The sequence below is a fragment of the Python bivittatus genome, unplaced genomic scaffold (assembly GCF_059951505.1).
Source record: "Python bivittatus isolate LINGU-HERP-01145 unplaced genomic scaffold, Pbiv_v1 ctg000320_np1212, whole genome shotgun sequence".
Taxonomy (NCBI): Eukaryota; Metazoa; Chordata; class Lepidosauria; order Squamata; family Pythonidae; genus Python; species Python bivittatus.
The window spans coordinates 3,800,188-3,827,052 of NW_028277052.1; the positions used below are offsets into that span (position 1 = coordinate 3,800,188).

The window sequence follows — 26,865 nt, forward strand, 5'->3', positions numbered from 1 at the left end:
AGGAGATGCTGAAGTTTAGGTACCAGTTTGGGGATGGGGCAATGTGGTTCCCCTGGCAACTCTAACACATTCCTTTTATCTGGAACATTGCACAGGCTTCTACCTCACCCTTGGCCCTGATTCTCAGTTTCCAATGAGGAGGAAACTAAAGAGGAGTAGATACACCTGGGTGCACACACTTTTAAAAATAATTCTCCTCAAATGTAAACAGAACAACTGAACCAAAGCATATCAGCCAGTATCATCTGTGGAGCAGAGCAGAGCTAAGACATCTAATCAATCTTCTATTAGCAAGATGGATTTTTTCTCCCTTTTCTTCTGTAATTTGAACAACCGGCAGGAGGGAGAGAAATTCTGATGATGGGCAACTCACAGAGCCTTTTAGCTATAGGTTCATAACCACCACCTGGCTAGTGGCCAGAGGGAACTGGTTAATATTTTGTGGACTTCTTTGATTGCTATGTTCAAGCAGATGGCTTTGGAACAGTATCGACCAAACAAGAGCCCCCACTGATGTCAACAGTGGTTAGAGCTGCAGGTAGAAGTCGGCAGCTGAAGTCACAGTTCTAAGCAGCAGCTTGTTTGCTTAAACCAAATATATCTTGGGAATACTATGTGTAAACACTAGTGAGGAATTAGTAAGAGCGAAGCAGTTACATCAGGAAAAGGGAATGCATTAATGAACTGAGATCTACTTGGGGTGAATTTAGTTCTCAGAGGCTGCAAAGCATGGATTGGAAAGAGCATGGTGGGACCCATTTTCTCCCAGAATGAGACATACAATGCTATACCTTTCCTCTAGAGCACCCACCCCCCACTTAAAACAAAAAAAGAATTAGAACAATTTAGATCAGTACAATAACAGGAATATCCACAGACATTATTGTTGGCATGTCTTCCTCTTCCCCAACCATCTTCCTCAGGGTGCTTCATTGGAGGTGACCCCATTGCCCTTGTTGACGTAGAAGGGGCGGTAATGAGACTGTGGATGGAGAAAGTAGATAAACCGAGCAGTGAGTTGGCTTGTGTCAGCCCTTCCAGGTAAACCAGACAGGAAACACAAGTAGATGAGCTAATTCTACTTTATGGTATGGCTACATTAACAGAATCTTGCAAGTCTGAAAGTACAATTCTCCCACTGTCTCCTTTACCCCTAAGAAATTAGAGACAATCTCTTCTGAGCCTCTTGCTCCACCCATTATGCAGCTGCGGGCTATGCTCCCTCTTATCAGATGGTTCCCTAGGCAGCATCCCTTTACCTGGTCTCCCAAAGTTGTTCCCATGTATCATTACAGCTGAATTGCACAAAGCTCCATCAACTCCTGTTCCTCCAGTATTTGTCCATTTAAAGCAGGGATATGAAATTTTGGGGAGCCACTGGGCCCAAGAGGATTTTGGAGAGTGCATCCTGTATCCTCTCAAGATAGATTACTTTTGGTAGAGCTCACCTAAACATGGTAATTGTGGCCAGCCACAAAACATTAAATTACCTGAAGACCAACCATCACGGGAAAGTGCTAACTGCCAGTCTCTCTAGCCTTTCAGAATATGCCCCACCAACTGTTTTCATTTTTCTCCAGGCAGATGGGCATACTTCCAAATGAAGCTCTCTGCTAACCACACCCTCCATTTGTGTTTTCTAAGAGCATCTTTGGGGTCCCATGTAAATCCAAGGTGCATGGCCTAAATCCTCAATGCTTCCTGTGGCCCCTAAAAACCTTGATCATAGTCTCCAGACCTCTCCAGTGGCAGATCCCAAATCGTAAATGTGAATGAGACAGAAGGGGGAAGTTATTAAATGCATGACTGGAGAGTAATCACATGGACTATGCTATTTTTAATTACATTTAAATGTCAAGGAAATGAAGTCCATTTCATTTTTGTCTTGATTTCCCCCTCCCCCCCCCCAATGCATACACTCCAGCAACTCTGTATATGCCCCCAAAAAATTAGTTGCACCAGCTTCTGGTAAAGAAAGAGGATGATAGATGCTGGGATTAGCTTTGTACATTTTTAAATTAATACTATTGTTGTATTTATGCCGGGCTCCAACAAATCAATTCTGAAATGGTTTCATTAAAAATTTAAATTGCATTTGGTCCCCAATTTCTTCCTTTTTGCCTCTCTGATCTGATAAGAGACTTTCCTTCCCAAAAACACGGCCAAACCAAGGAATATGCTGTCAACCTAAAGAAACAGATGCCCTGTCCTCATTTACACACAACAGTGGCACAATCATGCCCCTTAAACACTAATTTTTCCTCTTGGCCCATGCCATCAGCAACACTGCAGCACCCCAGTGCAGGCCCCACCCTGTTTCTACATACATCATGACATCTCACAATGACAAAATGGTAACCTCCTATGGACACCACCAGACCCATGCCAAGGCCTTCATTTCATCCCCCAGCCCTGATGGGACAGGCATAAGTCATCCCTGGTTGTACTGATGTTTTCCCTCTTCTCCCAACACCATCCAAGGTGTTCTAAACACCTTGAGGTGTCTAGAATCTGTTCAGCTTTGTTCCCTTGGAGGGAAATTAGTAGATTGGCAGACCCTGGATATGGAGGTGGGGTAGAGATCAGCGACGGGGCAGAAAATATCACACTGGCATAGTTTGGGGCCAGCTCAAGAGACGGTGGAGACCAGTTTAAGTCAGTTGTGAGGAAAGGCCCTTCCTTAGAGCGATGAGAAAGGATCTGCGATAGGTTCTACACCAGAACCTGCCCTTTTGGACCCTCCATCCACATGCTAACTTCTCCCCTTTGGCGGAAGCTTTAGTGGGTTTTGTAGCTAATTGAAGAAGAAAATAAGCTACTTTTTCATGAGCCACAACGAGGAAGTGGGCAGATTTCTCCCTGGCTGGACTGCTGGACTTCACACTGACCGATCTTACTTTAGGAATACAGATTACTTAAATGTGTACATATTTCAAGTGGTTTTAAAAGCCAGGTGATTTGGCCTAACAATCCACAAAAGCTTCTGCTAGGTATGTGAAATCTAGTCTAAGTGTGTTTTGTCTTGGGGCATTTAATGTTGTTTATTTACCAGCCCAATTGTTTGCTGTGGTGTATAACTGGAGAATATAAATGGGATTTGTGAAGACTGAGCACCCTTCCTGAATATTTACAAAGCTGGTGCGCTTTGTCCTCTACAGGAACAGCATATGGTTGGAAAAATGCTGGAATGCAGAGCAGGACTCGGGGAGCGGGATGGGCAGGCATTACCTACCACCAGAAGTTGTTGTTGGTTCGATCTGCCACCCATCTGAGCAGGTAAGGTGAGTGGGAGGGTCCAACACAGCAAAGACCCCATTTCGTGCAGATCGCAGAGGTCAGATATGCTGGCATGGTTATGCCCAGAATACGTTCGAGTCACTATGTAGCTTAAGATTTTTGTATCCTTGATTACGTTCTGCTGTTTCTTAGGATGCTGTGCAGTTAATTATTTTTTGTTTAAAAACACAGCCACCAGCATCAAGATTCTCCTTCATGAACACAGCTTAGCCACTATCTTGTCCTTGATCCTCTTTAATCATTTCCTCTAAATCCTAAACCCTCTCTGACTATAATTTCTTCCTTATAGATGGGTGAGTGAAATGCATCAGAGAGTAAAACTCGGGGGGGGGGGGTTCTACAGTAGACTGATTTCTCTCCAGAGGTTAGATCTCAAGCCGAAGCATGACCCTCTCCCTCTTGGAGGAGTTGTGGGCTTGATAGCGTCAGCATTGCATGCACATTGGGTCATGTGCAACCTGCAGCTGAAAACAGACATGGGTTTAATGCTGTAATAAAAATCTGCCTTGCCATTTCTCAGGCTGTCTTCTCTTGAGGAAAGAGGCTTGTACCTTACTGTCACTCTGCTTGCAAATTTCTTTTGGATTTCTCTTGGGAATGTTGTGTTTACGTTTTTCTTGGAAGTGACACAGAGGGTGCTCTTTCTGGAAGTGGTGTTTTGATGACACGACTATCCATCACTTTGAAGCCTCCCTGGATGCTTATACTCCCCCACTGAAAATGGGGCTCCCCTGGGAAGAATTCCCTCTGATGGCTTCCCTTGGGATTACAAGAATTCCCTGGGGGGGGGGCATGGAGGCTGCAGCCACAGGGGAGATGATTATGCAATTAAAAACTGGCCACACCCATTGGCTGGATACTTTGGGAAGGCAAACGGGAAGCCAGGGAGGTTGCAGGGTGCTGGAGGGGAGATTGCGCAAAGAAGGGCAGGGGATTCCCACTTAGCTCTTGGCCACCTCCATCGTATGTGGGGCGATGTTGAGTAATGAAGGGCAGGGTGTTCCCACATAACCCTTGTCCACCTCCATCCATCACTAAATAAGTGCAAGACAGAGGTCTGTAACAAAGGGTAGAGTGTTCACACGTTGCCTTTGAACACCTCCATTAATAAATATGTGCAAGAACACTTATACTTCATCTAGGAGAATCTCTTGAAAATTCCTCTCCCTTGGAAGAAACTTCAGAAGCAAATTCTCTTTCCTTGGATCCAATGAGGAGTAGTTGGCGGGGGGGGGGGAGACAGGTGATTTTTTTCTGCCTAAAGCTACATGGTTGACCCCCATTGATACCTGCCAGTGGTTTCTAAACAGAATTCACAAAGCCACCAAACATTATGGGCAAAGTGCATGAAATGCAGCATCTCTATATCAATCAGAGAAGATCGTTGGACCGTTGAGGGTTAATACAATAAAATTAAAGGGGAGAGGGGAGGGAAGAGGTGGTGATGACCTACCAGCATGCTTTGTTTGGAAGATTTCCATGTCTGTGGCTGTGCCTTAGCAGTTTGGTGCCTCACAATTGAAGGATAGGCTGGTGGGGAGACACAAGGCAGCTTGGTTACTTCAAAAACGTGCTTTCTTGGCTGCATTGGTGTGCTTTGCTGAATTAGAAAGACACTTCACTGGAGTGCCAGATGATTTCCACCCACCTCCAAGTTAGTAAGATGGAGCAATCCCCAAATGCAGCAGCTTTTGGGCAGTTTGGCATGAATACATATGAACAAATCCAGAGGAAAAGACAGGATAGGAAGGAAGAGACTAAAGGAACTCAGGAAGAAGCCCTGAAATACCATTCTTAGTATAGAGGCTGCCGTCAGACTGCTTGCTGAAATCCCCAGGTGAACTCTGGCCAATTGGGGGGAACTGATACGGCATCTTGCTTCCATTGCCAACTGGAAAATAGAAGAAGCAACATGATGGTGAGGTGGGTAGAACCGTCCAAACTTTCCACCCCTTTGGGCCTGACCCCAAGAGTGCTGCACCAAGACTACAGATCCCAGAGTCTGTATCAGGAAAACAGCAGGATTGGTCAGGTCCGGCACTGGAACCACCATGTAAAAAAGCAGATTTGGTTTTCTGCTCAGAAGCACTGAAAATCTTAACCTGCTACTTCAAGAAGAGGGAAATTGAAAACCTGAACTCCATAGAGGTCAGGAAACCGTGGGAGAATATCCAGCCCTTTGAAATTTTGGGATTTCCATTGGCATAAGCCCAGATGCCAAGTTCTCCTCAAATTTTCCAGGGTCCCCAAATGTATACATGTATTCCTGCAAAGACTGCAACTGATAAATATTAGATCAACTAATTTTTTTTTTAAAAAATCCTGTTTCTAATCATGTCCAATGTTCTTAATTACTTGACCTATTATTCTATTAATAAAGAACTCCCAGAATTGTTAATAATAATTAATAGAATAATGTCATCTTCTGAAAAGCCATTCTCCCTTTTCTCCTGTAGAGGAAACGCAGCTGTTGCAAAGGCGCGTATCAGCTCAAAACAGAATACGCTTCTGTTTTTCAGAAACACCCTTTTTGCCCTGTGAATGGATTGAGCCTCGGCTGAAAGTGCTTAGGCAAGAGACAAACAACTTTTCTCTCTTGACTGTGACAAGCTGGCCCTGTCTGGCTCTTCCTGACTGGAATTTTGACATGGTGCAAAGTTGAATGTGAGGTTTGGTCGGAATGTTTCCGCTCACCCCCTTCTCTCTCTCTCAATCTCTCTCTTTCTCGCTCTCTCTTTCTCTCTCTCTCATGCCTTCTGTGACTCCCACTGAACTGTGTTTGTGAATGCATTCATACATCACCCTAATCTAGGTGCCTTGGGAATCTACTCAGTTGCAATTTATCCTTGCCACCCTCCAGAGCACAGAGCGATTTTTGCTAAGCGATGAAACAATAACACAGAGAAATGACTTGCCTAGAGTCAGGACACCACCGAGTCTAAAAACTGTTGCTCCACAAATCATCTGAATATGCATGGAGCAGGGAATAGACCTGAGTTCATTTACAGCAGCAAAGTCTACCATCTGATTCCAGCACAGGTTTGACAAAATGTTTGAAAGGCCATAACATGCATCAGAATTGTCCTATTGGCATGATTCAGGAACCTTTGAGAAAATTGGGGGTTCCTAGTGGTGCAGATGGAGCCAAATGTCCATCCAAACAGAGGGGCGGTATCTACATAATGTGGTTAAAAGAGTCAGGATGGTGGCCCTGGCAGTATGATTGAAGCTTCACCTGTTTTTTATGTATATGTGTCATATGCTATTCTGTTCTCCCACCCAATTTGTGTTCAGGTCAATGTCTGAACAGTCCTTTACTGTCCTGGGTGTTGTGGCCTTCACAAATTACCTAGCTCTAAAACAATAAAGAAAATCTATCCCAAGATAGATGACAGAGAGAAAGGCCATGAGAATAGGATGACAGCTGTCCTCGACAATAATTGCATTGCAGTTTTAGGGTGGCAAGAGCTTCTTACAGGAGGCCAAGACTTATTTTTACTCTATGAGGTGAACTTTTGCTTTCACACAATGCAAGAGGCTGCTGTTATAATCCTGCCTCCTCTGATCCCCAACCATTCACCAACCTGATCATTCTTGTCTTTCTCAGCCTTCTCCCACAGTAATGCCATCTTGTGCTCCCAAAATCAGAGATACCTCACCCAAAGCGTAGTATCCATAAAGGGCAACTTCTAAGCTTACTTCAGTTGGCAGACCAACAGTATCACCCTGACCAATCTCTGCATGCTCAGGAGGGTACTCTCTTCAGGCCCTGCTTTCAACAAGGAGTTTGAAGGGTAACCAGGTCAAGGGGAGAAGTTGAAGTGGCTCACTCGAATTGAGTTTTTGTTAGAACAACCTCACTGTCTTTGTGAAGCTTTGACTAAATTCTTGAGCGTGTGCAGCTTTTACAATGTACATTCTAAATGTAGATGGCTTAGCTATGAAAGAAGACGGTGAACCCTGGAGATACGGAAAGACTACACCTACAAACAGCAACCTATATTCCTCTCCTGCTACCTACCCTCTAGAAATCTTGGGATTGCAACTCACAGATTCCCACTGGGCATGGGGAATTCTGCAGGTAGCTTTCCCCACGTATCTCGAGGGCAGCAGATATGGGAAAATAAATAAAAGCCAGAGTAACATCAACTCTCCTTTCACCGGAGTCTGATGCAAGAAAACATGAGAATGAAGAAAGCAAGTCAGCGATGGAGCTTCTTCTCATGTCCTGGAATGACAGCCATTCAATGGCCTAATGTGACCATCTTCATTACTCAGGACACATGAGCTATTAACTAAGTCAGTGTTTCCCAACCTCAGCGACTTGAAGATCTGTGGACTTCAGCTCCCAGGATCCCCCAGCCAGCAAGGTTGAGGCTGAGAAACACTGAACTAATCCATTAACAGCTCTTAATTCCATGTTCAGTTATTAGCTTCTCTCTCTCTCTCTTATAATACTTTGATCTGAACTCAGCCCATTGGCTCGCCTATAAGCAATTGCTATACATTATGATATGACGGTTTTGATACATGTGAAAGCAGATGGTCTGCAAAAGAATTATAGCCCTGGGCACAGGAGCAGGACTACAGGGAAGGTGGAAACCTTTCAAAAGGATAGAAAAAATTGAGGTGGCGTGACGAATACCTTTCAGCGAGAAAGCTGAGTTCCCTGATGTAAGTGTCTCTTCTGCAGTTTGCATGGTAGAAAATTCCCAAGCTCGTGTATTGTAATTTCCTCCTAAATGAAAGAATACAGGCCAGACGTTAGTCAACAAGGTGGGTGAGGTTCTCCTAGAGTCATCATTGAAACACTGGTAAGCAGGAGATTGGAAGGCAAGAGAGATAATTGACTGTTTGGGGAGGCAATTTTGTTCAGAAAACAAGAGCGCAAAATTGCCCATTGCTCTTACAGCATACTGTAATCGTTCCCTCTGAGTGGACTTTCAATTACTCACTCATGGGTTATGCCTTGCTCCAATTATGTTGACATTCACATTGTGCAGCAGAGAAATGGGCAGCTCGAGATGCCCTTTGTGAGTGAGTTAAAGAAAATGGAGAATCATCTCTCTGTCTTTAAAATATTTATATCCCAGCCTTTCTATTTAATCATGGTTTGCAGAGGAGTTAGGGGATCCAAGTCTCCTCTCCTGTTTCTTAGGCCAAGGAAACTGGTGCAAAATGGTTGCTTCAGACTGAAGTCATTAAAAAGAAAAAAAATCTCCAAGAAATGTAGATGGCAACTGGGTACGTTGTTTAGGAGGGTGTGTTTCATACCTTTTGGATTCAAGAACATGGAAAACCTCTTCAGGCTATCAGGCTGGTTCCAGTCAGAGAAGTTGTTCATCATGTAACGGTGATCCCCTGCAAAATTAGAAGACCAAAGCAAGAACCTTAGTTATTAGGAGATAAACAGCAGCCACAAAATGAGGAGGATTAGATATTGCTTTGTGAAAGCAGGGAGCCCTGTCTTTTTAGCTAAGATGGAAGTCTTCCTGCAAGTGGAAATCTGAGGTCAACAGCTGAAATTGGTCACCAGCAGGCAAGAGCGGTGTGAATTGTTTAGTCAAGTGTCCAGATCAGTAGGGAGAAGATTGCAAGCTAACCATGAAGAGAAACAAGGGTCGCTTGTTCGAACTTCAGAGTACAGAAGTTGGCTCCCTGCATGGACTCATGAGACTCTGTGCAGAAATCTCATTGGAAGCTGACATTTTATGGTTTGATCTGCCTTTTGTAACCATCAACCAACCTCGACAGATGCCTCCTTCCTGTTCCTTCTCCACTGTTCCAGTACAGGTGATAGGAAGTTATCACTTTGGGCACTGCCCATTGAATTCATCCATTGGGAAAATTGCAGTGCTGTTGTCTTTAAATGAGATGCCAATTAAAGAAGTGAATATTAAGGTGTTTTTTTTTTCCTCCTGGGCAAAAGCAGGTGAGGTAAGCAGGGTTTTGGCTGGCTAGACATGGCACATACTATTTTCCTCTTTAGTTGTCCATGATTTATCAATACCTATCAGCTTTTAATCATTTCAAACTACATAATATGAAGACCCAGTGAAGTCTTCTCCTTCCAGCCTCTTATTTTGAAGGCATTGACAATCTTGCCAGAATAAATATATCTGTATTTTATTAAAAGCTAAAGTTTTGTTTTAGTGAAGCTCAACTCCTGGTTGCAACACTGCCGCATTCATGTCATTTCTTGGCAAAAATAACAGAAATGGGTTGCCACTGCTTATCCCATGATAGATAGATAGATAGATAGATAGATAGATAGATAGATAGATAGATAGATAGATAGATAGATAGATAGATAGATAGAGGGTTAGGGTTAGGGTTAGGGTTAGGGTCTATCTATCTATCATCTATCATCTAATTTCCCAGTCTAGCCCATAGTCCTGGGATTTCCTACTTCATATCCATGCATAAATCCTGCTTAGCTTTTTGAGATCAGTCAAGGTAGTTATTAGGGATAGTGCAAATTCTTATGACGAGTCAGGCTGGGAAAAAGCTGTCCTAAAGGAACATAAATAAAACCTCCATCTAAGCAAAAGACGGGAGCATCTTTGGTTTGATAATGTTGAAATCCAGCTGACAGCGGAAAAATGAGAACAGAGTTCTTAGTTTTGTCCTTGATGTTAGAATAAAAAAAGTTGAGGTCATTTTCATTATTGAGATTGCTACTCATGCACAAAAGCAGTGGTGTCCAGGGGTGGGTGGGGATCAAATTTTACAAAATGCCAAGCACAGTGTTGTGTTCAAAATCCTTTTTGTCTACACAGCAACACCACGCATATGTATAAAGGGGGGAGCTTCTATTGCAATTCTGCGCCTGTTGCAATTCTGCCTGCAATCTTGCAGATGTTGACCTCTCCTGCTGAAGCTCAAGGATCACAAAACTGCTATTCGCCAAAGGGATAAAAAAGCATACAATACAAATATTTGCATGTTTTTCCTTCCCTGCCTAATGTAAAAGTATCCCTTCCAAAGTCAGTCTAAATTGGGGGCATTCGCTTTATTATAGACCAACACTTTGAGGAATATAATATACCCTGGGGGGGCTATTTAATGACACACATCTGGACATTCCCACCATTTGTCCCTTCATTCCTAGTAGCTATTGTATTTTGAAAAAGATGTATTTCCAGTGCTTTGCAACTCATATTGCAACAGCCTTGTAATACAGGCTCAAACAGTATTATTCCCAGTTTATAGACCAAAGAAGTGAGGCTGAAAAGAAGTTAACATGATAATTATAATTGTGAACTCCTGCTGTTTCCTCTCTCTATAGTGTGAATAAGGCTATCATGAAATGTGGACACACACACTATTCCAACTCAACCCTTCTCCAATAGTCTCAGAATTCAGATTTCTAAGCTGCTGGTGTGGCTAAATGCTATCTTAGGAAACCAGCAAACAAATCAGATGCCTGGAATCACACTCACCAAAATCCCCCTTAGATACATACATATCTATATATCTGAGTTACTTCTCCCAATGCATTGGAGTAATCCAAATCTCCATCTCTTCGGTGCACCTGAAGTCTAGAGAGGGTTTGAGACCCTTCCCTTGGCCAAGGAATAACTCAAGGTATGTTTGATCAAAATCATAATGAAACAATAAGGCTAGAGGTATCCACAATGACTTTCATCAAGTAATAGATCAAAGACCTTTTCAACAAGTGCAGGCTGTCTCCTCCTCTCTCCTTCCCAAATGAAAAGATGATAAAATCATTACTTGGTCATCCCCACCAGCCTCCCCCTTGCCCTGGGCTAAGCATCTGAGGACCCAAGATGCACTATCAAGATTCCTCATCCCTGTATCAGGGGGAATTCATTTTTGTTTTCACTGCTTCTTACAAGGCGGTGAAAGCTTATCTCCATTTTAGAGATAAGTATCTCAGAAATGAGAAAGATCAAAATTGTGTTCAGCCTTTTTCTTCTTTTCACTATTGTGATCTAGCAATTCTCAGGGTAACACACCTGACTAAGAATTATATCAAATATTAGCTGGGATTATGAGTGATTGCACAACACAGGCAAAACAGCAAGGCGCAGCAATAAAAGGTTATCACTATATCAACATAAAAAAAATGACTGATGTGATGCCACCCATGATATCATCCCCAGCTTGCCTGAGGCGCTTCTAACTTTTACAAGCACAACAATGTTCTCCTGATCATGGAGACAACCGAGTAGCTTGATATGAGTCTCTCCTCCTATACCTCATCATAATTACCTGCCCCTCCCAACCTGTGTGGCCCAAGGTTGAATGGACATGGGCCCAGGTTACCTGAGGAACCATCTCGACCCGCTTACGTTGACCCAAGTGGGTGAAGTGTTCCATCCGCTTCATCAGGAAGGGCATGTTAAGGACCCCGTCAGCTAGAGAATTTCGACTGGTGGGGTCTAGGAGGAGAGCCTTTTCTGCTGTCGCCCCCACCCTGTGGAACATCTTGCCCCCGAGGTGAGACTGGCCCCTACTCCTTTGGTCTTTTGGAAGAGTGTCAAGACCTGGCTCTGTTAACTGGCATGGGGACCCAATGGGGGTTCGCAGTACTGGGGGTGGTTGGTGGCTTGAGGACGCTCTCTCTGTCTTTCAGCTTTGTATATTTTTGCTAAGATTTTTATCATTTTTTTAATCACTTTTTACTTGTAAGCCGCCTAGAGTCACTTATGCAGCGAGATGGGTGGTGTATACGTTTGATTAATGAAATAAATAAATAAATAAATAACTCTGCTCTCAGTTCCCCCTACCATTTTCCATGTGGTTTCTCTCAATGAAATTCCTGCTAAGGTCTGCCTTGCAGATTTTCTCGACGTGCCTCATGCATACGTTCAGGAGGTCGTCTCTGAGTATCCCCATCGCTGGACTCATGTTCTCTCCTTCAAGCAAGATGCTATACGTTGGCAGAGATGGAGGAATAACGTAGCTTCTCATCATTGCTCCAAATTCCTGAGAAGGAGAAGAAGAAGAACAAGAAACTTTTTGAATTTCAAAGTGTATTGCAAAAATTGGAAGACTCTCCGTTTCAGCACATACTGATGTTCCAGTTTCAGAGTTTGTGAAGTGTGAATGGGGCAGGCTTACCTCAAATATAAACCAAATGAAATTCTCCCTTGGCTAATTAACCTTATTAAAGCTACCCCAGGTGGATCCTTCCCCACTGCTAGCCAGAATAAATATGCATCTGCATTAATTTGTGGCAATAATTTTAGTGGGAGGAAGGCAACGTTGCTACTAGATAGACACATTCACATGCAAATAAAAGCTTTTCTTACTCTGACAAGATTGTATCATAGAGTCAATACATTAGCAGTTGATTAGGTTGAAATCATGTTTGTTGATAGACCTTGTTCTCCCAAGTAAAAGAGAAAACAGTACCTGTAGGAAGAGCACAGAATCACTAATCTGGCCAATCTGTTCCCTGGTTTCCTTATCCTCTTGCAACAGTTTGGCTCTTTCTTCCAGTTCCTCCACAATCTCCTTGATGTTCTCCACCGCGATCTTCTCCCTGTGGTCCAGACCAGCCTTGACTTCATCACGCTGTTTCTCCAGGTCACGGATCAGCTCTTTGAAATGCTGATCTACTGTGGCTTTTTCGTTGGCAGTAAAATTCTAAACAGAGACCACGAAAGGGAGAGGGAAAACCCCCTTTTTCATTAAAACCCAAAACAGCCATTGCAGAGCAACAATTAAGCTAAGTTCTTCCTTCAGGAAAGGACTCTGTATTTTGTAAGGACGTGAACCTATCTTTTTATGAAAATCCTCACTTTAAATCAGAGGACTTTGACCCTTACTTAAAATCCTCACTTTAAATCAAAGTCCCTGAAGATTTGGGGCATAACTCTCAAGGATCTCCAGAAATAGCTACCCAATTGTAATTTTAAAATAGTCATACAGGGGAACTTATTAAACCCATGGCTGGGGCATAATCTTTAACCAGATATAATTTTAATGGTAAATGAAATGAAGTATTCCCTACCCCACCTACAACTTTTTGGAGATGGCCCTCTGTCAAAAAAAAAAAAAAAAAAGTACATTTTGGCTCCTTTTTTAAGTAATAAGTCCAGCAAAGTCTCATTTTCCTAGCCATGTATTTTAGATATGGGATAGGGAACCAAGAGTTGGTAATTTCAATCTTGTTATTCACATTCTAGATGCTCTTCTTGCAGCTACCCCTTCTGAGCGCTGTTGAATCCCAGAAAAGAAACCATCCTGCTTTAGGACCGTACCTTTTAACTATTGTTAACATTTGCTGAGCAAGGGGAAACCACAGTTGTTTGCAAAGATCATGCCACAACTTGCAGCCAAGATCTAACGAAGTATCTACTTGTGGCTTCATCATTCATTCATAATGCTTCCCAGCATCCATTCAAGGAGAGTTATTTGTTTCCGCAGAGAACATTTTCCACCCACATACAAATTCTCAGCTACATTCCTCCCAATGCACAGGCAGGTTCTTTGCGATCACAGCAAGAAGACCATATACAAATGATGTGAAATTCTGGGAGCCTTGTTGTATGAGTAAGCCCATGATTCTTGTCTATGCATGTTTATCCCCCAAAATAGAGTCATTGCTATTGTAAAATTCACAGGAAATAATAGTAATAAGAGTTCTGAATTAATTCTGCTTTGGTCAGATCTCACCTCATGAAAAGGGGCAAGTTCTGGGCACCAGACCTTAAGAAGGACTCAGAGACCTGGGACAGGTTTGGAAAAGAGTTGGCAGGGACCAGCAACGACATCCCAGCAAAAAGGTTAAAGGATGGAAACACAAGGAGAAGAATGAGCAGGGGTGGGATCAAATACCTGAAGAAGCATCACCTAAAAGATCAAAATTTGTTCTTCATCATTCCAGAGTGAAACATTTGGAATAATGGATTTTAGCTACAGGAAGCCAGATTCTGACTGAATGGAGATGGGGTGGGATCCTAACAAAAAGTTAGGATCACCAAAAAGAATTATATCCTTGTGCTACCTTGGCACAAATTAAAAAGTGAAATAGTAGCATCTCAGCACGATGCCCGAGGAGGAGAAGACTAAGCAGCCAAGAGTTGGGAGTTTCCAGCAAAGAGAAAATGGCACACCCCCAAGTTCCATGGAACTCCAACATCTCAAAGGCCAAACCAAACTTGCAGTGATTCGCAATAAACCACAGCTGAGTGAGGTAGAGCTTGACTGAGCTGATGAACAGAAAACAGCATTGTGAAATCACAAAAGGGCCATGCTGGTGTGGGAGTGGTGTCAAGCCAATATGTGGAAGGGTTTAGTTGGCTTGGATGCTCTGGTTGAAAACAAGCAAACTCAAAATGGGAAATAAAGAAACAACACGAGAAGATTGAAGAGGGAGGACGTTGGTGCGTACTCACCTTAATACGGTCCCTCTCTTTCTGCCACTTATCCACTTCATCTTCAAGCTCAATGATCTTCAGCTGCAGTTGCTCTTTTTGCAAAGAGAGTTCAGTCTGCAGGAGAGAAAGAAGGAGAGTGATGAAATCAAGCAGCTCAAAGCCAGCTGAGGCTCTTCACTCGTGTCTTTAGTCCTGAACCACAGGGCCTACAGCTACAGGTTCTTGGCAAGCCAAGATTTGGACTTGGAAGCCACCCAGATTGCTCTCCAGTGGGGCCAAAAGCTCTGAACTCCTCAAGCAAAGTAGGAAAGATAAAGAGGCTTAGAAGCAGTCGGATCTATTTTTATTAATCACTTGGGAAGAAATGGGGGTGGGGGGATACGGGCTTGTTCATCAAGAGGTGCAGGGAGAAGAGGTTGATTTCAAAATCCAGCTGGGTTTGTATCAAAGCACTGTGCCCAGGGTGTGTCTTTCCAACTCTACATGCCTTTGGTGTAATTAGGGGATGACGTCACCCTGATGGTGCAACAAGTCGGAAGATGCCTTTGGCAGAAATGGTATTGCAACGTGATTGTGGAGTCTGGGTCTGGCCCTTTGGCCTGTGAACAAGGCAGGCTGAAGGAGAGAAAGGGAAACTCTTACGGAGCGTGGCCTGAATCCATCGATGCAGCTCCCCCTTTTCCATTTTAAGATGTGATATGTGCAGACAGGAGCTAGAGTGAAGGAGACACATTCGCAGGTTTTTCAGCAAGTACACGACCAAAGTGCCAATCTGATAACACAAAGGGCCTTACACATCCATGGATGTGTTCACATTGGTGCAAGCTGAGGAACTGATTAGGCCTCCACCCAGGTGCAATTTCTTACCTCGATGACGCTGCCCAGAGTCACTCTCTTGTGAGATGGGCGGCTATGCAAATAGGATCAATCAGTCAATCCATCAATAAAACATACACCAAGCAAATGTCAATCCCGTATCAGTTATATGTATTCGCATCCAACTGAGCCCCCGGATTCACAGAGAAGCAAACATGATCTAGTCCTGCCAGCAAAGATGATACAGTCCAGCCTCCATCCCCCAGAGAAGACACCTGGAAATTTCTGGGAAGCTCAAACTGAATATTTGAAGGCAAAGTATCTGCATTGTTATTTGCCACAGCATCTGATGTACAGAGTTATACGGCATATAGATAAGGAGGTGCCATTTAGTTATAGTACCTAATTAATGCATTAGCTATTAGGATTAATTCACTGCATTCACCTATTCGATGCAAATCGTCCTTCTAGCCTCACATAACATTCCAAGCTTTGCTGAAGAGCTGGAGAAATTGCTCGCTCTGCTTCAGCTGCACGGGTCCCCGAGGCTACGTATGACCCCCGGGGGCCACTCCAGAAGTTGCTACATTGTAATTTTTAATTTGGCAGAAGAGAAAAAAATGAAACGCATGAAGGATAATCATATGAACTGTATTAAATTAATATAATTTAATTTACATGTAAATTAAATTACATGCAATTAAATTTTGGGCTTTGACCTGCCTCCTGCTTGGTTTTGATTGTACCTACTTTTCACAGTCCACACCCCCTTTCTGTGGCCCAAGGCTCTTTAAAAGTTGTCCTTTTTGGTCTCAGGAGACAGACATTTGCAGAGTGACTTCGGATCCCTAAGCCAAGAACCACTTCAGGAGTTCCTTTCTGTCTTGGATCAGATTACCTCTTGGCATTAGCACAAAAGCTATATTTGTAGGTTTCTCCTTAAGATAAGGATGGAATGGGTGATCATTTGTCAAAAAAATGCTTCTCACTCATCTGGACTACTTGCAGAATTCTGTATGCCTGAAGCAACCCTGAAACAATTAATGAGCGTAAATTTTCTCACACAACTTGTCTTTGCAAACATTCAGAATGCTTTTGGAGAGCTGGTGTACAGAGCAATAGCTAAGGCAGCGAGTGGAGGAGGGTGGAAGTACTACACCGGGTTCAAAAAACTTCTCCATCTCTTCTCATGTTTTGTCACTGAACAAGCTGTTTGCATCCTGATTTCATTAACAGTAAAAGTGCTTGAACAAGTTAGCTTAAAATAGGAGGTGTAAAATAAAAATGATGCACCATAGAGGCACACCATAAAGATAATGCAATGGTTGGCACCACTCCAACAAAGACAAGAGTTTTAAATAATGGTTTGCTGAATAAATTGTAACAATCCTGTTCTCTTTCCTGTTCTCTTGCTTGTGAACCAAGCTCTTAAAGTATCCCAGAGCGATTTTTCCCCCCTATATTCAACCACTCTTGAGTTGAACAAAAGCTCTCTTACAACACCGCTCAAGTTCATCTGAGAAAGAAGAGCTCGTCCTGGCCTTTGAACCCAGGTTAGTTCTCATTCACTCCCTTGATTTAATTGCATATTATATACACGTTCAATACGATCTCCGCACTAATCTGGAAACTACATAATGGAGTTTTTGGAACTGTGTTGCTTCAGGTTGCAGAAGTGGCTGTATGAAAGGTACACGTTGGGGAGAAGGCCAAAAAGCATGAGGAATGCCTGCATTCGTGTCAGCACCTGCCTGTTTTCAAAATGTCTTCAAGGTATATCTATGGCATTTGCACGGGCGTGTCCAATGCTAACTCTAGAACAACCTTCCCTAACCTGGAACCTTTCTGCTGTATCAAGACTACCAACCCCAGAATTCCTAGTCAGCACCAAGGATTTCCCTCAACAGGAAGAGCTATACAGGTTCCACCTTGAGTTGCAATTTTGCATAGGCAGTCTTGTTTGACTGTTGGCTCAGTAGGGTACACAAACAATGTCCTTGAGTTTGAACCTCATCTACACGCAGGGGTTGCACAGATGCCATAGTGTGGGGGAAAGCACCTTTCAGCTGGTTTGTTTTCTACTCCAGAAGAAATATTATGGAAGTAGATCTGAAGCTTTGCTTCTGAAAGTGTGGGTGAACAGTTTCCCAGCTTCTGGGATTTCTCCCTTTCTCTCTGTAGCCAAGAGCCATGGTGCTCTTCCATATCTCCTATCCTCCCTAGATGCTGAGAAGGACTTTTGCACACAGCAGCCTATTGGAGGGGGTCTGTGAGAAGGAAAAACTGGCACCAAGCACCATCCAGTTGCCCAGCTAGAATATTGACCCTTGCAGAGGAAGACCAAGCACATTGAGGAAAATTTCTGCAGAAGGTTTAAGGAAAGGGCCAGTGGCTGTGTCTCAAATGGCCTGCAAATATCCAGTTTCACCATCTTCAAGAATTAGCTGTTGATTTATCCCCAGAAATAAAGAAGAGCAACAGATTAAGAATCAATCCAGCCATCTCAGTGAAACTTGGACGGCAACATTATATAATTAGATCTATAATAGATTATGAGGGAGGACCAGCAAGTTTAGAAGTGAGCCAGTGTTTTAATTTATTAAACAGGCACATCTGGTGCATGCAGAAATCACGAAGCCATGCAGACTGCCAGTCAATCCTCTTATTAATGCTCAGAAAAGTTCTTGGTGTTCTCCCAAATGCCCTTCAAGCACTGAATGAGCCCTCGCCAAGCTGCCATGCTACAAAGGCGGAAGGGTTGTGCCTTGGAGGGGATTTCTCTTTGCGGTTGAAGAGATCATGTGAGGTCTCTTTAAATCCAAAGGGATGCAAAAATGGTCTCCCACGAAATTCCTCCTAGCAATTCACTGGGACTTCCCACGGCAGGGTTCACACAGCAAAGTTAGCCTGAAGTCACCCATGTTGGGGGCTTTGCACAATATCTGAACCCTAAACTAATAAAAAGGGCTTGCAGAATATGTCCAGAAATTCTGACCAACTCCACCTTCTAATACAAATGCAGCAGGTAAGTCTTTATCTGACTCCTAGACATCTTGGGGAGCAACATCAGCATCTTGGATGATACTTATTATACCTATAGGAACGTTTTGTAATGTGTTTTTAATTAATATTTATTCCATTTTAATTAATATTTATTCTTTTATTGTAAACCGCCCAGAGTTGCTCTGCAGGGAGATGGGTGGTAACAAATTTGAAATATAAAATAAATAAAAATAAAATAAACATGTATGTCATGATGGCATGCTGCACCACAACGCCACTTGCATCATAATCTCACAACACAACTGATGGCCTTTACATGATATGTGTCATTTGCACAATGATGTCCTGATGTGTATAAAGTCATCCAGCATTGCTGGAACTGGCTCGTGGGATGATCGATCCTGCTTCCCCCATCTTTTTGATTTGTATATCGCTTTTATAGATTTGTTGTTTGTGTTTTAATCGGGGGCTATTTATATTTTTATTGTTTTTATTGTCTTGGTTTTTAATTGTAAGCCGCCCAGAGTCACCCTCTGGGGCAGATGGGCGGCATATAAATTTAATAATAAATAAATGAAAATAAAAATAAAAGTCATTGTGCCTTTCACCCAATGCTCATTACTTGATCTGGATAAGTGTGTTATATGGACATAACCAATATCTACTAACACTTTTCTCGTGTCCCTCTGAACTCCCTAATTAATCAAGAGAGAGCTGTTACAGCCACCCTCCCTTAACTTACCAATCACAGTATGGCCGGATTCACACATTTCATTGAGCCAACATGGAGATTGCCTGTCTGTGCCTTCAAGTGTTATGTAAACTCTCAGCCTCTGTGGTTGGCAGGTCAAGGTCTAGTTTGTTATGTGAATTATGGTTTAGGGCTATAGATAAATCAGTCATAGTGTTCTGGACTCCTAAACCAGGAGGAAGCACATTTCAGACTTAATAACCATGAGCCTCAACCAGCATAGCCAATCGCTTGTGGGAATTGAAGCTCAAGTATTTTAGAGAACATCAGTCAACCTAACCTCGCCATACCCTTTAGCTGTTGACCCTGCCATTCTTCTAAAGACTAGCCCTGGCTCATGGGTACAGTGTTCATTTGCAAGCCATCTTAGTTAACAAAGCCATCACAGCCCCACTTCATACATGGCACTAAGCCAGAAATGACAGTTTAAAAAATTTCCCCAAAGCACGTCCCTTCTTGTATCACCTCCTGTCTTCACCCAGTTATACCCATTTGACATACTACCGCTTTCTGGTCTGCTCACTTACTGAGATTTCTCTCTTGCTGTCCAGCACTGACCTCTGAGAACCTGGCAGCATTCATCAATCCAACAGATGAATTAAAGTAGATTAATTAAGATGAGATTGTTGCCCCGTAAGGTCAATGGGACAGATTGGAGCAAAATCTATGTTGCTCCTGCTTTGCCCACCCGACCCTGGCATTAACATTCTGAACCTGAACCCTTAGCGAGCGAACAACTTAAACCCAAGGATAGTAAATGAGCAGAAGATTCTCACACCTGCAAGCTAAATAGCAGTCAAAATTCCCATGGAGTCAAGTCTAAAGGTATCGTCCACAACTACAGAGGCGCGCACACACATGCAGACTTCTAGACTCTCAACTAGACGTTCTACCAATGTTCGACAGATGTGTTGGACTACAACACACATCATTCCCTTCCAGTATCACCAGTAACCTCCTTACTTAAGGAGCCATCTGTTGGGCCAGCTGCTTTGGCAGAAGAAGGGGCCGGGAGGAAGAAGCAGGGAAGAGAAAGAGAGATTATTTCATTTATATTTCATTAATACAACTCCTTTATGGGATTTTAATCATTTCCCCCTTCTGTCGCATAAAAAATTAAAATTCAGCAGCAACTTTTGCAGGGACATCGTCACCAGCTTCTGGACTTGAAAGAGGACGCAAGAGAAGGCCCCTCCTTTGTTGTTGGGGAACAAGAAATTCAAGCTGCCGTGATGTCTCTCTCCCTTCTCTGCAATTACTCGATTCTTTTTTAATTGCTACCCCTACGGCCTTCCTCCCACACATTCCCACATCGCCTTGGCCCTCTTTTCAAAACCCTTTTTCTACAAAGGGTTTCATCTTTTCTCTCTCAGTCCACCCCAATCCAAATCAAGCATGCCTTTGGCATCACTCAATCTCCTTGCCCCCCCTTTCTGAATGAATTGAAAATGAAATTGGAGACTCTTTGCAGTGTTTCTCAACCTTGGCAGCTTGAAGATGTGCGGACTTCAACTCCCAGAATTCCCCAGCCAGCCAGGCTGGCTGGGGAATTCTGGGAGTTGAAGTCCGCACATCTTCAAGCTGCCAAGGTTGAGAAACACAGCTTTTTAGGACGGAGAGCTGGCAGACTAATTTATGGTGCTTGTGGATTTCCTTTTCCATAAGCATTATCTTCACATTTGCCCCTATTTTTCCTCCCAAAGCAACTCGAAAAACAATGGGGTCCACTGGGGGGAGTGTAAAGAACATAAAGATGGCAGTTATGACCATGCTAGTGAAGCCCCAGTGTTTTGATATATACTGTGACAAACAAAAATGGGGCATGGCATCAATCGTGCCATTGCAGACATCATCTTAGCTTCGTTGACACCCCTGAGGACATCCGTGCATGGAAATTGCCTCTCCTTTATCAAAATAACTCTGGGAGCTTTGCTCGGGTGAAGGAAAACTACTAGCCTAGGGTCACCCAGTGAATTCCCAGCTGACCTGATTGGAACCCTGATCTGCATCACCAAGCATAAGGGTTGTTACATGTTCATGCAACATGCCAAGCCCAGGGCTGGGTGACCTGAGGTGGACCAGCATGAAAACCAGGTTCAAACCTCCTCCAAAGAGTCAGATCGTTGGCATGGTGTTCTGACAGACTAAGACAGAGGGTAGGGTAGCTCTTAAAATAACTCCAGCAGGAAGTTTTCTGTATCTTGAAACCCCCAAACTCCCTCCCCAAATTCCAAAAAATACAGGAAATCCTGGTCTCACTAGAATCTGAGTCTGTCCAACGTAATGGTGTCAGAACTAGCCAACTAGCTGGATTGCGTGAAGCTTGTACCTAGCTGAAAGTTCATTGTGGTGTGCAAACCCAGCATATTGGATTAATTGAGCAAAGTGAGGTTCAATTAACCATGAGTAATATGCTGTGTGAACCTAGATGGGGGTGAGATATTTGCATCATAGGCCTACCCACTATGATCTACACCCTCCTCGGCAAGGTAAGTGCCCCACAGCCACAAAAGACTGTCCACCCCAGGTAAAGCCCTGATTTCTTTAAAGGTGAATTATTAAATAAAGTGGGCTTACATAGCAATAAGTGTAAAACAATGAGTGGGGTTTGATTGTGGTCATAACTGTCATCTTGCTCCCCTTCCCCTTGCAGACACCCTCCCAGTCTCTCTATCACCACCCTCTTCTCCTTCATTTTCTTTCACGGTTTAATGAAGAGTTCCCATAGCTAGCCCTGCTGAACGTTGCAAGCTCTGAACTGGGAACGCAATTCCCATATTCCACTAAAGGAGAAAGCAGATGTCTGAGCAACAACCTTATTGTTGCTGCTATTGTTATATATATTCTCTTCTGAAGGACGCTCAGCAAATGCTGGTCATTTAGGGTTAAGTCTAGCTTTATCTCTAAATCTAAGAATTGTCCAAATACTTCTACTCCTACTTACTACTAGTAGTAAGTTACTAATCATAGTAGTAGTAATAGAGCAATTCAAGGTGCTCTTTATTAATTACCTATAAACCCCTCCATGGCTTTGGGCTGGATTATTTGAGGGACCACCTAGGTTTGGGCAGAGTTGGTGCACTTCAAGTCCCTTCAATCAAGCAATGCCATCTGTCAGACCCTGAAAGTGCACCTTCTCTGTTGCAGTGCCTGCCCTCTGGAATGAGCCCCCCCCCCCCCCCCCCCGGCAGAGATCCATGTTGCTCCCACCCTAAGGAGACTCCAGAAGTCTTTAAAAACCTGGCTGTCCTCTCAGGTAGGATAGTTGACGGTGCATGTTTTTGTATGGGATATGGTTGCCCAGACTTGTAGATTCCCTCTCTATTGTTTTTCAACTGTAAGCCACCCAGAGTTGTTCTGGAGTTGGGCAACCTCCAAATCGAATAAATAAACCACCATTTAAAGACTACGGGGGAAAACCAGATCGCGGAGTTGCTGCACACACGTATAAGGGCAAGCATGCTTTGTTTCATCAAGAAAGCATCACCTGATTCTGTTCAATGGTCTTCCCTGAAGTTTTGGTGGTTCTCCAAGAGAAAATGTGTTACAAAATATAAAACCCCTTGCCAGTCCCCAGGAAACGGAGGGCACCGTATTCGTGCGTCTGCGTCCAAGGCCGGCCAAGGGCTCTGAACTTTGCTTCATCTGCAAACTGCTTTGGGTAGATGGCAAACACTCACTTCCAGGGCAGTTTGTGAAACCCCACAAAAGGAAGGGGGAGGAGAGGAATTCCAAAACTTCTCTGTCAAATGAAATTTGACCAGATCCAGACTACCATTTCTTTGTTATTTAAAGAAATACCAAAAGGCTGGGTGGTTAAGGATTGATGATATTTTATCAGTGTTTTTTTTTTTTAAGGAGGAGGAGGAAGGGGGGAGATACAACCTTCAAAAATAGTCTATTGAAAAAGAAGTATTTTTTTAAAAAAAATCTGACTTTCACAAATACAGTTTGCCAAACTCTTTTGCCTGCATTCCTAAAGAGAAAGAACGCTTGTTAAATTAAATCTCCAGGCAAAAGGAAATGCTATTCAGACATTTTTTCAGTGCTTCTATTGAGTGTTTAACTTCCTTTACACTGTTCCTTTAAATGAGTGGAGCTGAAAGCTTGGCAGGGATGAAAAGAGGTTAGACGCTCAGCAAGAAAAAGAAAAAAGAACCAAGAGTTTCGAATGCAAGATGGGTGGTAATATGACACTTCAGTTTTTAGTGCTTCCCCGGCCATCCACAAGGCTCAAAAATCTATGTAATCCTGCTAGATCCTCACAAATTGGTCTAAAGTTCAGAAGCTGGCAAATGTTGCCTGTTTGCTAATCCCTAAAGGCATCGTTTGCTGCCTACAAGACAGAAAAAATCCTTGGGGAATTGCAACCCTTGTGGGTTTTTCAGAAGCCAGTGAATAAGTTCACACATCATGCTGTAAACCACAGTTTCTTGAACTGTGGTTTACTGAATACATCACCACTGCTGGGTTTACACATCGTACTGAGGCAAAGCCAACCTAGGCCTAGGGAAACGGAGTCTTTAAAATACGTGAAAGTCTTTTAAAGCAGCCCAAAGTACCCCAAACCCAGGTCACACCTGCATGGGCTCCTTTTCAACTTAATCACCTTCATCAGGCTGTTGCAAGAATAAAATGGGAACACCGCAGATTCCCCTTCTTGGGAACAAAGAGCGATAAACAGATAACCTGCAGAATTTGAAAATACAATGTGAAAAAGGAAACATTCACCCCGGATAATTTTAGTACTTGTGATTTTAGAGCCCATTCTGTGATGTACGCTTAGATCAGTGTTGTCCAAACCTGGCCACTTTAAGATGACTGGACTTCAACTCCCAGAATTCCCCAGCCAGCATGGCTGGCTGGGGAATTCTGGGAGTTGAAGTCCACTCATCTTAAAGTGGCCAAGTTTGGACAACACTGGCCTAGATTGTTTTCAAATGGGTCAAGTGTTTGTCATAAAAGCACCACTGAAACTGAAAATTATTTCCTTGTCTCAACCATCTCTCACTCAACCAGCTTGTGGTGGCGTTCACAGAAACGTCTCTCACATGGATTTCAAGCTAGAGTGAAGTTAAAAACAGCATACACTTCCCCATCTATATCTGCATTAGCAATGCAAAACCGGTCGATAGTTTCCAGAAAATTTCAGCCAACATCAAGTCACAGCATGTCTTGTGAATCACTGCCTGCGCACAGACCTTGCGATGAAGCCAGGAACGCTTGGGGAGGTGGAGGAGCAAACAAAGCAAGTTTCCATCTCCTTCCTTACAGGGGCCACAAGTCAAAATGATTACTTTAAAAAATTAGCATTATTTTCCTTGCGGTATGTGTTTTGGCTGAAAGGTCAGTGAAGTAACTCTTCTGCAGCAAGTCATCCTTCCAGGGACTAGACTAGATGGAGAATGAGACTCTTTTCCTAACCATCTCTTTCATAAAGAAATATTATGGGCATGGCTCCACCGTCCTATGTAAGTTGACTGTTTCCCATTTTAACCCCACCAACTGCAAGAGGACCGTTTCAGGATGATGAAGGGAAAAGAGAAGGAGAGAGAGAAAAGAAAAAAGAAAGACAGAGACAGCTCTTGCAATGGAGGTGACATTGGAAGAAAACCCTTTCTATTCATTCATGTCCATATCGTTCAGAAATGGTCAGCAAAGATGACCATTTTGTTCTTCAACTTCTCTGAAGCAATGTCCCCCACCCAAGGTATGGAAACCAAAAATTTAAACGCTTTCCTAAAGACTAGCCCTCAAGAGAACAGTCTTATTTTGACTCACTTTTGCAGTAGTATGTCAGGGGAAACGCCAGTACTTACTAAAACTCTACTCATCTGTTCAAACCAAGTCAGATGTTGTGTTTTCTCCCACCAACCTCCGTGTAAAAACACACAGACTTTGCTGATATCCCACTCCTCCCAAAGAATTCCAATTCCAAAGAAACTCAGTACTGTCTAAAATTCACCCCCTTTCCCCCCACTCCACCTTTTGGATCGTAACTTCAGGTCAGAATCTTTGTGATAGGAGCAGCATATAGACTGGAATAAGTAAATGTAACCCCTGATGGTCTTTCCTCTTGAAAGGCAGGGATTGACTCATACAGGCATGTTCCGTAGGTGGTTATGGCAGCCTCAGGAGACAGCATGAACAAGCTAGAGCAACAATTCACTGAGGCTCCATTACTCCAAATGAAATGCTTTCAAATGCAGGCGATGCAACCGTGCACAGGTGCAAGTCAGCATGCATTGAGTAATCAAATGATGGATATCCCCGTGCCAATTAGCTCATTGTAGAGCCCAGAGATAGGAAAGTTAAGTGGCTAAATGCCACTTAGCATTCAATTTAGATTATTTGTAAGATTTGTTGCTGTTTGGGTGAAAATGCCTCCTTCCAAAGATCCTGGTGTGGAAAGAAAGAGTAAGGATTTAACAATATGCCAGAAAAGGACAATACCTCTTTGCCAGATTTCTCAATCTCTACCGTCACGGTGGTATGGTTCTTGTGTTCCTGGAACATGCAGAGATAACAGATGCAGACTTGGTCGGTCTGGCAGAAGAGCTCCATCGTCTTGCCATGTATGGGGCATTTTCTGGCTTCAAAGTCCTTGATGGGATCCAGAAGCTGGTGATCTCGAAAAGCAGCCCCTTCAAAGTGGGGCTTCAGGTGAAGCTCACAGAAGCTGGCTTGACACACCAGACAGGACTTCACAGCCTTCTGCTTGTTGTCGATGCAAGAGTCACAAAGGACCTCTTCCAGATTCACACGGGGTCTTCCACTAGATACCCTACTGACCTTGTTGTAGTTGGTCCTTTTGGTCTCTCCAGATTCCCCTAGGGAGATTATGGGTTTCCTTAGATCTGCAATCTGCCCACTGGAATACAGTGGCTTTTTCACTTCTGCTTCACTGCTGAAACTTTTCTTCATCTCCATGTTGAACAGGGGCTTCCTCAAATCTCCTCTCTCTGGAAAAGAGACCTGGGACCTCCGAGTTTCTCCTAGCTGCCCTGTAGGGAAATTTGACTTCTTGGCCTCTCCTGCCTCCACATTGAAGTAGGTTGCCCTCTTTTCATCAGAAGACTCAACGAATTGGATGATCGGCCTCTTCCAATCACCTCCAGAGTAGATGGAATTCTTGAGCTGAGCTGTCTCCAGGTTCGGGGCAATGTTGTTTTTATTGGCCTCTTTCTCACCTTTGTTTGGGCTGCTGGATTTCTTCCCTTCTTCTGTCTCCTTCTTGGGAGAAGAGGGGTTCTTTGCCTCCTCTTGCTTGCCCGTGGTCCCGTTGGATGTCCTAGCTGTTTCCATCCTGTGGCCCTTTTTCTCTCCGCGCTGGCTTTCTGGTTTCTTCCTCCGCAGCCAAGCTCTGTGCGGGACAGAATCAAATTGCAGCCTTAACTGGCCCTTTCTTTACAGAAACAGCCAAGTTCACAGGCCTCAATCCCAGCAAGGAATGAAAAAGGAAGACAGGAAAAGCATTACCTAAATGCCACACCTGGAAAATGGGGAGGAGAAGGGAAACACCTAGATTATACAGGGAGAGTCAGGGAGAGGAGAGGGAAAGAGATATTACAAAGGGCATCAAGGGATCCAGATTAATTATAGAAGGCGCTCCACACCCAAAAACATACCTGTCAAACCAGGTTGGGG

The 26,865-nt window shown here is 43.5% G+C and overlaps 1 protein-coding gene across 2 annotated transcripts; it reads right to left on the reverse strand.

Annotated features, from left to right (window-relative positions):
- Positions 1-870: 870 nt before the first annotated feature.
- TRIM29 (tripartite motif containing 29) lies at positions 871-26,523 on the reverse strand. Of its 2 annotated transcripts, none has more exons than XM_007434327.3 (9): positions 25,672-26,523; positions 14,667-14,762; positions 12,679-12,912; positions 12,051-12,249; positions 8,572-8,658; positions 7,943-8,035; positions 5,087-5,188; positions 4,751-4,827; positions 871-982 (listed from the first exon to the last, which is right to left on the reverse strand). In XM_007434327.3, the coding sequence occupies exons 1-9, from the start codon at positions 26,521-26,523 to the stop codon at positions 920-922; spliced, it is 1,803 nt and encodes a 600-aa protein (XP_007434389.1). In that variant the 3' UTR covers positions 871-919. The 2 variants fall into 2 exon arrangements, with proteins under 2 accessions (XP_007434389.1, XP_087995281.1); XM_088139155.1 differs by having other exon boundaries at positions 7,943-8,052; positions 8,565-8,658.
- Positions 26,524-26,865: the final 342 nt, after the last annotated feature.